We start from the raw sequence: 12,431 nt of genomic DNA, 5'->3' as shown, positions 1-12,431 counted from the left end.
TAATCTTCAGGAAGTTAGGTTACAATTTTGGTGACTGTCCAGATTTTATGCTGCAATTTATCGAGAGAATTTTTTTAGTGTCTAAATTGTAAGCAATGTTGTTTAGTACATTGTTGAATATTATTAAATAGAGAGAAAGATAGAGTATAAAAGTTTCTTAACTGTAGAATTTGGAAACTGGATAATGCTATGAAACCACTAGTTCATTTTTAACAAATCCTATAGCGTGTGTGTGTGTGTGCATATATATATATATATATATATTTATATATATATATATACACACACACTTGTTTTTTTTTGTTTTTTTAATACAATTTTTTTGCTTTATAATAATGTTTATTTTTTTCTAATCATTGTTGAAAGAATTAAGAATTTCAAAGTTCTGATTCATTCATTCAGCTATTATTTATATATAATGCATTTCAAATCTGACTATATTTTTAAGAAATCCTTTTTTTAAAATGATACCCCTGTTTTTTATAGACAAATATATTAAGTAAACAGCTAATATATATATTAAAAGAAACCGTATTAAAGACTGAAATATGCTAGTAGTGTCTTATTTAATTGCCTACATTCACTGTAAATATAACTTGAAAAAAGAAATAGTAAAAACTGAAAGCAAAAGAATGCAATTGAGAATGATAGTTTTTCATTTTTTGTTAACCATAAGATTCTTAATCAAGCGGGAAGACACTATTCTTCCATTGCAATTTTTTCGTGTTGCCATTCATGGGTTGATTTAATGCACTGTTTGAGTTGTGCTAACAAAATGATTGGCTGGTGTATTATGAACTAATTAAAATGGATTGTAGAAGATTCACAAATCGATCTTTATTTACAACCCTAACAAAGATAGTAAGGCAGCAAAGAGAAAGACAATGAAGGACATTACTGAGGTAGTAAAAACAGTTTCCGCATTGTTTTGATTAAAAAAAAACTGATTTCTGGAAGGAGAGAACATTGTAATATGTTAAAATAAAGTTAGTGATTAGGTTGATGGAGTTTTTATGCTCTGGAAATATTGGATAATTGTTATTGGTTGATGCTGTATGTCCATTTCACATATCAGTTTTTCTGTGAGGCCATTTAATTTGCAATTGTGCCTTTCAGGACATGATTGAGTTCCTCATGAAAAAAATGTAATCATTTTAAACGTGAAAACTGCAGTAAAACTAATTCATCACTAATGACTAATTTTGGATCATTTACAATATGTTACAATTGTTGACACAAAACATGGGTGTCCTTTATTTAAAAGGTAACGTTTACTCTGAAATCTCAATGTTAGGAGAATAAATCGAACAAATGAATAAGTGTAGAACTACAAATAAATCAAAACTCATTCGATATTTTATTTGAATCCATGAACTTATCCAATTTTTCCCCCTCAACATTCTGTTGGATTTATAATTTCAAATTATTTTCTCCATACCAATGTGCCTTAATTGTTTTAAGTTGGGGTGGGGGAGATTTCAATGAAAAACAAAACCCCCAAAAATCCCTCAATTTCTTTTCTTTTTTTTTTCTCTTACACATTGTAAACTCCAGGGCGAAAGTATTGTAAGTATTAGGTTACTTAGTGAACTTTTTTTTTTTTTTAAATTTTGCAGCAGCCAGCTACCATCACCACCTCCACTTTCATTTTTCATTTTACTCTGAATCATTGCTTCTTCGTTTTCTATTTAAAATGCAAAACTTTACAGCCTTTGTCTTTTTATGTCTGGTTTTGGACATTTTCACTGATTATCTGGTTGGTTTATAATTGAGGAAATAATCGGAAAAGAAGGTCGTTTCTGAAGAAATTTGATTTGTTTAGTTAATAAAATGGATGAGAATTTGAAAAGTTTTTATTTTGTATGAGGCTTATGATTCTGATGGCCTAATGGATACTTTCACAGACTCTGATATTGGTTATTTTGATTTAAATCAGATTTATTGTGTTCAAGTATGCATAAAAATGCCATTTGTATTACTCCAATCTTATATGAAAATTGTTTAAGCATATTGTTATTCAACGTTAATCGCCAGAAAATTTGAGATGTCATAAAATAAATTTATTGATTTAAAGGAAATTAGGTCTATGCATGGGTTGGATAATTAAAATTAAAAAGATTTCATTTTTTTTTAGTCTGATGACACGAGTGGTGTGGAGTTAGATTGAATTTCAAGTATTGGGTTTACTACCATGATTTTTATAGTAACCTTCCTTGTGTGTAACAAAAAAATATTTGACTCCCTTTTTATTTCATCTGGCCATGTGTCAAATTGGGATGTGCACAATTAATAAGCTAAAAATCTATATGATCTATTGTGATCAGATTACATATAAAAATTCTTAGGAAAGGCACCATTTTTTTTTTTTTTTTTTTTTTTTCATAGCAACCCGTGTTTATCCAAATGTTATTCTTTATTCTATGTTGTATAATTATGATAATTGTAGAGGTTATACCTAGACAAGCTATCAACTAGTCAGCACAAGAACCAGGATGTTGTGTTGTGATTTCAAGTCTTTCAAATATCTTTGTATATTTTCTCATCTATACATTGTGCTGTGTTGGAATTGTATGAATATCCGACTTTACTGCTTGTTAAGATACAATTAACGGATTTTTTTTTTTCTAAAGATGTTGTTTTAAGCAAAAACAATATTACGTATTTAATTATGTAGAAAATAGTAATATATCCAAAAATTATGAAAAATCATCTAGTAGAAATTTATTTCTAGTTAAAAGTAATTTTTACCAAAAATTGGGTAAAATCGCGTTTTCCTTAGACGTTATAAAGTAGGCAGTAGGAGTCTGTGCACAGGGGACATAACTCTGAAATGAATATTTTAGATTACTTGTTCATGCCGTGCAATATTTGCTGTCTATAGCGATAGACTTTTTTTTTCTTTTTAACTAAAAACACAAAAGCAGTTGTTCCACTCGATGAATTTTCGTATTGTTTTCTTGTTTTTAATCAACAAATCAGCTGCATGCCAGCATCACCGCATTTTTTATGTTGCTTACAAAACTGTTTCGTTCTGATCAGCAAATGCTTTAGACATGGCTTTATTTTAAAGTCGAAGGAATAAAATGGTAGCTCTTTGTGTGTTTTTTACTATTGTATCTTTTTTTTTATTAATCACTTTAGTTTGGGAAATAATTCAACTTTATTTCTGATGTTGTTCATCTGAAACGACATTCCGTGGCAGGTTAGGGAGGAGAGGTTTCTAAAATGTCTCCAAACAACGTTTAGCAATTATTTAAAAAAATTTTATCAATTTTTGCTCAAAATCCCCCAAATGTTAGGATTAATATTTATTTACATGAAACAATACTGTTGACCCCATTTTCTTGCTCCACCTACCTAAATCTAACTTCTATTACAGTATCCTGTCATACTTAAGCGCTAATATTCCCTGTTTGATGTGAATAAAATAAAATAGTTAAAAAAAAATAAAAAAAAGAAATTGTAATTAATGGTTTTATACGTGATTCAAATATTAGCACAGAACATTCTTTCCCTCACAATTTGTAAACTTGGAACAATTCTCTCTCTCACACTTACCCCATGCTGAAAATAACTTACAAATTGGAGAACTATTGCAATTTTTTGCAAATCTTTTTTTGTTTTTTTTTTGTTTTTCATTGGTTTTTGCAAGCAAACATCTTTATCTGTGCATTATTATTCAAGGTGTAGTGATTGGGGGTGGGGGTACTTGTGCTTTTTAAAACAATTCTTTTTAAGAAACACTGTATGGCTTTTGCAATCCAATGTTTTTTTTTCTTTTTAATTCACTTTTTAAATCAAGAATAAACATTTCAGGTTTTTATTTTTTTTAAAAAAGCTTCATTCATTTTCATTCATCTTTTGGCTTCAGCTGCCTCGAATCATTTTTTCCCCCTTTTTTAGAAAAGATTTTTTCTCTTCAAAATTGAATGTTCAAAATATTCAAATTGTCATTTGCAGCTTTTTCACCTCCACTTTGAACATTTTTTTTTATTTCAGTCAATTTTGAAATAATTATAATTGAAACTTAAAAAAAAAGTTTATGTTCCCAGTTTATTATTTCCATTTTTTTATATACAACAAAATTATCCTCCCCATTTTGTATGAATGTAAAATAGAAATATTGAAAAAGATTTTTTCTTTCTGCACAAATAAAATGTCTTAAGGTTTCGATCACAACCTGTAAGATTCTCTGAGGAAAATCACGCCATGAGCTAGATTTAAAAAAAAAAAATGAACTAGATTTAAAAAAAAAAAAAATGAACTAGATTTTTAAAAAAAATGAACTAGATTAAAAAAAAAATGAACTAGATTAAAAAAAATGAACTAGATTAAAAAAAAAAAATGAACTAGATTAAAAAAAAAAATGAACTAGATTAAAAAAAAAATGGACTAGATTAAAAAAAAATGGACTAGATTAAAAAAAATGGACTAGATTAAAAAAAAATGAACTAGATTAAAAAAAAAATGAACTAGATTAAAAAAAAAATGAACTAGATTAAAAAAAAATGGACTAGATTAAAAAAAAATGAACTAGATTAAAAAAAAAAATGAACTAGATTAAAAAAAAAAATGAACTAGATTAAAAAAAAAAATGAACTAGATTAAAAAAAAATGAACTAGATTAAAAAAAAATGAACTAGATTAAAAAAAAAAATGAACTAGATTAAAAAAAAAATGAACTAGATTAAAAAAAAATGAACTAGATTAAAAAAAAATGAACTAGATTAAAAAAAAATGAACTAGATTAAAAAAAAAAATGAACTAGATTAAAAAAAAAAATGAACTAGATTAAAAAAAAAAATGAACTAGATTAAAAAAAAAATGAACTAGATTAAAAAAAAATGAACTAGATTAAAAAAAAATGAACTAGATTAAAAAAAAAATGAACTAGATTAAAAAAAAAATGAACTAGATTAAAAAAAAATGAACTAGATTAAAAAAAAATGAACTAGATTAAAAAAAAATGAACTAGATTAAAAAAAAAAATGAAGTAGATTAAAAAAAAAAATGAAGTAGATTAAAAAAAAAAATGAACTAGATTAAAAAAAAATGAACTAGATTAAAAAAAAAATGAACTAGATTAAAAAAAAAATGAACTAGATTAAAAAAAAAATGAACTAGATTAAAAAAAAAAATGAACTAGATTAAAAAAAAAAATGAACTAGATTAAAAAAAAATGAACTAGATTAAAAAAAAAATGAACTAGATTAAAAAAAAAATGAACTAGATTAAAAAAAAATGAACTAGATTAAAAAAAAAATGAACTAGATTAAAAAAAAAATGAACTAGATTAAAAAAAAATGAACTAGATTTAAAAAAAATGAACTAGATTAAAAAAAAAATGAACTAGATTAAAAAAAAAAATGAACTAGATTAAAAAAAAAAATGAACTAGATTAAAAAAAAAAATGAACTAGATTAAAAAAAAAAATGAACTAGATTAAAAAAAAAATGAAGTAGATTAAAAAAAAAAAATGAACTAGATTTTAAAAAAATTTTCTTCACAAAAAAAATATTTCTTGTATACCTTTCATGTTCTTATTGCACATTCACTTTTTGTTGTTGTTTTTTTTTTTGTTGTTGTTAATGTCTTTTATTTTATTAATCTTTCCATCTTTTCCCCAATTTTTCCTTTATACGTTTTTGAATTTAATCACACTGGCTAAATAAAACCAGCTAAAAACCACAGAAGTTTTCTGTTCAAAATAAGTTTCTATATTTCTGATTCGAGTCATAATTGATGTTTTGATCTATTGGAATATTCTTTCTTTACTCAATTTGTAAATCTAAGATGAATATTTTGTGAACAATAAAAAAAAAGACAATATCAAAAACTTCCTAAAGAAAGTTTGTTTCTAGTATAAGTTCTAACATCTAGAAAATAAAGAAATAATATAAATGAAAGAATTTTGTTGTGCCGGCATAAAACCAACAACGCTTGACATGATAAAGCTCAATAAATAATGAATATATACTCAAAGATGTAAAGTCAAAAAAAAAAAAAGGGAAATATAAGCAGTAAGACAGTATAGCGATTGGCACCTTTTTTATATTAAAAAATGTTTTTATCACTTAATATTTTTTCGACGATATGTAGAATGTTAGCGGATCAGAAAATGTGTGTATATAATTGGATGTTCCAATGTATGCACGTTTCTCGGGCACATTTGATAAGAGGCAATCCTAAATAATAGGACTGCATCGCTTTAAATTGATAGAAAAAAATAGTAAATCATGAAAAAATTATTAACCATAATTTTCAAAGCAAATATGATCACTGGGATGGGGGGGTGGGGTATGCTAGCAGCATTCACCCTAGGCAGGTTGAGCTTTCTTCAAAAGAGGAAGGTTCATAGAAATATCCAATTTACAAGCGGTCCACATACACACACACACACACACACACACACACACACACACACACACACACACACACATATGTAAATTGGATATTTCTATGAACCTTCCTTTTTTGAAGAAAGCTCAACCTGCCTAGGGTGAATGCTGCTGGCATATACCCCCCCCTCCCTCCCAGCGACCATATTTAGTTGCTGCATTGTTAAATTCTTTCAAAACGAAAATGAATTAATATTACAATGCTTAAAATTAACTCTAAAAAAACCTTTTGAATCTCACTTTTTGATAAATAGCAACATTTAAAATTTCTTTATTGTATAAGTTATTTACATATTTACAATATGTGTCTTTTTTTTTTTTTTAACAGTTTTTCTAATGGTCTATTTTTTGGTGTGGCTATCACACTGATCAAATCTTCAACTTAAGATTAAAGGACAAAATGTTACGATGACTTAATTTAGCCAGTGTGTACACGTGTGTGCGTATGCGTAGGACTTGTTTAGAAAGAAGGTACATTTTATTTAACAGGAAGACCTTTTTTTTTAAATTTTATCCCAACTATATAATTCAACCTGAAAGTTAAGTTCCTCAGGGGTTCTAAATTTTTTATTTTGTGTTTGGTTTATAGACCACAATTTATATATAAGGTTGATATAAATTTCCGTTATATACAAGGGTGGTTCAAAAAGTAATGCATCCTATTTTTTAACTTGAAAAAAAAAATTGAAGAGCTATGAAGACGGGAGTAGTACCATTAAATCGAGATGTGTTAATTGGCTTCTATTATGTAATCAGCATTTATTGCCTTGCTTGCTGGTTTGGTACCTGTGACTCTTAGCTTCTCCTTTATTAATATTAAAGAGTTACAAGGAAATTAGACATTTTCATGCAATTTAAAAAAGGAAAGAAGGGCAAGAACTAAAACCAAAAAACTCTCCCAAGACATGCTGAGTAGGTACGGTTGTAAAATACAGGGTGGAATAACGATGAAATTTGTCGCCCTAAAGAAAACAATACTACTGCTTTATTTTAAAACTTTTATTAAAAAAAATCAATTTAGGTAACTTGATTATGTAGTAGAGCTGATATATATTCAATGTAGCTGCCTTCAGCCTCAATCACTGCGTTATATATGGGTCCAGAATTAGGAGCATGCCTTTTTCACAAGTGCAGGCAAGAGCTCGGCAGATGGCAGCAATCAAACTATCTTTGATGTTATGGGAGGTCATGTTGGTAATGTTCTTGACATATGACTAAACGAAGTAGTCCCTCGGGAAAGAGGGCGGGCCAGTGAGAGAAGGGTGCAAAGTTGTAGCACTCCTTCTGACCTTTGGACTTGTTGGCTGGTGTCGAGTCCTGCTACCATCCAGGTACACTTTGGTGTTGACTTTCAAGCTGACTTCAAAAATGTGAGGTGGCATGATGTGGCCCTCACTTGAAACCACACCAAAGACCAAAACCGTGGCCGGAAACTTTGTTTTCATCACCTTGGGCATGTCCCTGTTATTTGTGTCAATCCAGTGATGCATTTTGAGGGTGCTGGCAATGGTCCTGTTGTCATAACTTCTATCGGTAGAAAGCATAAGCTGTACAGCAGCGCATCTCCAATCTTGCTTGTTGAACATTGTCACTTTGGCCATCTAGTAGATGGTCTGCAACAAAAAAAGAAAATGTGTTTTCATCAAATGGAAATGGAATCATGTTGTCTTTTCTAGGGCAACATCGTTCCACCCTGTATACTTCTGAAACATGATAAACAACTGATGATTATAATATTAATTCTAAGTGTAACAATTGTAAGAGATTAATTTAGAAACAAATAAAATGAAAAAAATGAAAATTTCCAAAAATCATAGACTTTTATAGATTATTTTATTTTGTCAGTTCTTCAGTGTGGCTAGACAGACAAGCACTTTGAGCCAGGATAGAAACTCAACCATTTTTTTTTTTTTTTTTATTGATAGTGATTCTAACCATTCAATCGTCAAACATAAGCCACAAGTTAATGAAATCTCAATGTTTATATAAGCTCTTTCAAGCACTGCAAAGTACTCCATTCAGTTTTATGGAGAGCTTTGCATTCTCTAATGGTAATTGGCGATTTCATTTACCACAGTGCTCAACCCATGGAGGAGAGTGTATGTTGTTATTCACTGATAAATTTGTTGTATCACAGCTTTTTAGTATAGCTAGACAGGCAAGTGCTTCAAGCAAAGATAAATGGTCTTCTTGCTAAATACAATCTGTATTCTTTCCAAGCATTCCATTAAATATGTCGGATATTTATTAATCCATGAATGATAAATATCCGTGCATATACATTAAACAAAATGGATTCCTTGTTTTTGATTTTTTATGGATGTTTTGTTGTATACCCTTTTCTTGATTTAAAAAAAAAAAATTTTTCTCGTCCCCTCCCCGATGCATCCCAATTTCCTGTTGTGTCTGCAAGTCAATCTGTGTCTATAAACTGTTTTTTGTTACACAGAGTGCCATCGGACTTGACAAGCAGGTAACTCAATGTCTGCTGCTGCTGTGTTCAAAAACCAATGTAGAACGCATGCTAACTTAGCTTGATGCTACCATCACGGGTCCATTTTATAGAAACACCATTGCTGCTATCCAATAATATTTTTATTTTATATCTAATTTTTTTGAAAATTCTATTAACTTATTTAAATTACATTTTTCTTAATTTAAAAAAGAATTTTTATATAAAGTTTTACACTTGAACAAAATGTAAAAATAAATTAAAAAAAAGTGGATTGTTCACCAAGCAATATAATTAAATCAACTTATGACGAGACTTAAAAAGTTTCCTTTTCTTATCGAAAGGCTTCATCAGAAATATGCCACCCCCTCCTCAAAACATTCACAATAAATACTCATTTAGCTACAATCACTGTCGACAACATCGCAGTATAATATCTGTTCTGATGCTATAACTTCACCTTTTCTGTCCTCGGTCAGGGGAGAAGAAATCCTTCATGACTGAGACAATTTTTATTTTTGTTCCTATCCAGAGTTCCCCATTTTGGGTAGCTGGATTTTCCCCACATTAAAAACCGACTTTGTGTCTAACCCTGCCCTCATGGGGAGGCAAGTAAATAGGAACAATCACTGTCAACAATTTCCCCCACTCTGTATCTGTACCTAAAACTACAAAAGAATTTCATGAGCAAATTTATTTCTAGAATTATCCCTCTGTGAAACACAATACTGTGGGGTTACTTCCCAACTGACTATAACATAGTCCTGTTCAATGTAAGCAAGTTCTTGAGCCATCCTCTAAAATAGTCAAATTTTACCAAATTTTCACCACTACCTATCATTATGGTGTTGTCACGTGGTTAGTCTATTGTAAAAACAAAATGTTTTATCATTTACAAAAATGATATGCATTCGAAAGAGGTGTGGGTAGAAGTAAAAGGAGACAAGATGTTCTCTCTCTACCCCTACCCATCTCAGCCATTTTTTCAAATATCTAAGAACTTTTGTAAATTATAAGAGCATTTTTTTTCTCTTATTTCTGATGAAGTTATTTATAAGGATGAAATATAAGTGCATCAGTTGATTGTTTTATATATATATATATATATATATATATATATATATATATATATATATATAATTCTATCCACTGTTTCCATCATTTATTTTTACATTCGGCTTGTGATATTGTATAAGACCAATCAGTAACTCTTTTAGTCTTTTTCGCAGTAAATTTTTATAGCCTCTGAGTACACTTTTTTTTTTTTTTTTTTTTTTTTTTAACTGATGGAATGAAGAAAATGTCTAATTGATATTTCAATGTTTTTGTTTTCATATGTTGTATTGCTTTCAAACATTCCCAAGGAACTTGATAATTGATATGCACAATAAAAATTGTCATAATATTAAAGTGAAGTTGCCAATTATGGCCGAATCATTGTTAACCTTTGACTGCTATGATGTTAAATGACTGACAAATGAAAATAAAAACATTGGAAATTTTCATCATTTTATTTGGTAAAAACAAGAAAAAAAAATCAGTACTTGTGAAAAGCAGTTGAAAAAAGACTAAAAAGTTGTAATTTTTGTACAATGAAACATGATTAAATGAAGTTTTTTTTAAAATTTTATTTTAACAATACATGTATAACATTTTATTTTAACAATACATGTATAACATTTTATTTTAACAATACATGTATAACATTTTATTTTAACAATACATGTATAACATTTTATTTTAACAATACATGTATAACATTTACTAAATGTGTTATCACTGCTTTAACAAACGCGTATACCAAAATGACAAAACTAAAAACCTTTGGTGTTGGCTCTTTCACATTTGTTAACAATTTGGTAAATGCGAATTGGATGTGGAGTACTTTTTGAGGTAATTCCATTTAGAGAGCACGATTGATAATAGATATGATGTAGAAAACCCCCAAATGTCATGACGATTCTAAAGATAATTTATTTCATCCATTCTGTGGAATCGATTGAGTTTTCTTGCTTTTCATCTGTAAAACTTAAACACAAATATTTTCACTAAAAACCATTAACGCTTCAAACAATTTAGTTGTATATTTTCAGTTATTACTAATTTTCATTACCTTTTTTATTTTTATTTTTTTATCAGATCAAAATAATGCTATGTGATTGCAGCAATGGCATTAAATACTATGGCAAAATAACGTGATTGTAATTTCATTCCATTTATTGTCATCTATTATTCTAATTACTATAAATCTAACGATGACAAATAATAACTTTGCCTTATCTGAACACGTAATAGTTTATCCATTTCTCAGAAGTATTTCAACACATGCAATACAAACAAATATGCTATGAATTCCCTTCACTGTTGAGGTTCTTAGATGCTGGAAAGCCTTCTCTAATAGTTTCTTTCCTGTTAGGCTTTAGGATTCCCTCCCCATTTTCTGCTTCCCTGACTGTACTAACCTGCAGAAATTTAGATCTTTTGTGAACGGATGTCTTGTTGCTCAATTCTCGACAGTCTCCTGTTAGATAACACAATCCAAAATAGCAGCCCCTTATCTTCTAAGTGGCAATATGCTTTGTTTAGGGGAATGGAGTATAAAAACACATTTGAATTTGTTTTTAAATGACTTCGACGTGTTAATACACGACTGAGGAATGGATAAACCTTGAAACTGCAGTAAAGTATTCAAGTAAGCCAAATTATTATTTATCATTGCCATAAAGCTCTATCCAAAAAGATATTGAGCACTTTACATGTAAAAAGTCTGCTGTCTCTAGTTGTTTTTGGGATCATATCTAAGCAACCGTTTTTGAGAGGTTTCAATATATATCCTACACATTTGGTTGAAAATGGTGAATAACTGCTACAGGGCCTTTTTTTTTTTTTTTTTTTTTTTTTTTTTGTTGAGTAATGGCCACAGAAAAGTTTTAGTATCTTGGCACTTTCATCCATACATACTAATCATTATCAAGAGTTTTGTATTTCTCTGCAAATAACTTTATTGAAGTATTTCTTGACTGATCTTTTCTGCACTCTTTAACTCCAATAAATTGGTTATTTTGATGCTAATTTTTACATTCATATGCCAACAACGATAATCCATGTTAGTCATTTTCAACCAAATGTGTATGAAGGATTGTTTGCTGCCCAAATTGTTCACTTTTTTGTTGATGTTGTTGCTGATAATTTGTGTGTGCCGATGTCAGTTTTTCTTTGTTTCCTTTCGTCTTTGAGGTTTCTTAACCTTCTCTTTCAGATTAATTTCTTCTATTCTCTTTATCTACTCATATGCTGTTTTGTTGCACTTGTTCTTCCTCTTCCTCGCTCTATTTCTCGTCTTTCTCTTCGTCCTTACCATCTTTCTCTTCTTTTTCATTTCCATAACCATTCAATATCACACTGTTTATTTTCCAATCACTTATAAAAAATTCATCAGAATATCTTTTTTTCTTTTTAAATAATGTTTAAAAATATGTCCCTCTACTGCGCGACCCAGCTCCCCAACTTCTGCATTCTGCTCTTCCTATAAAATTAGTTTAACTTTCCTATTATAATAGATTCACTTTTAAATAATCATT

General features: G+C 28.9%; 1 protein-coding gene across 28 annotated transcripts in view; it reads left to right on the top strand.

Moving 5' to 3' along the window:
- LOC145256347 (spectrin beta chain-like) overlaps positions 1–12,431 on the top strand; it is a 648,628-nt gene that overhangs the window by 563,827 nt on the left and 72,370 nt on the right. For 18 of the 28 annotated variants that reach the window (XM_080115140.1, XM_080115153.1, XM_080115156.1 and 15 more), the window contains one exon: positions 8,848–8,871. The exons of the other annotated variants lie outside the window; for them this stretch is intronic. In XM_080115140.1, the coding sequence (XP_079971266.1) occupies positions 8,848–8,871 (24 nt within the window). The remainder of the gene's footprint in view (positions 1–8,847; positions 8,872–12,431) is intronic. 28 annotated transcript variants of the gene reach the window in all.

This window comes from Euprymna scolopes, chromosome 32 (assembly GCF_053919585.1).
Source record: "Euprymna scolopes isolate OS-2025 chromosome 32, ASM5391958v1, whole genome shotgun sequence".
NCBI classification, from domain to species: domain Eukaryota; kingdom Metazoa; phylum Mollusca; class Cephalopoda; order Sepiida; family Sepiolidae; genus Euprymna; species Euprymna scolopes.
Note: the sequence above shows the minus strand (reverse complement) of the source record. Positions and strands in the feature narration are given on the sequence as shown.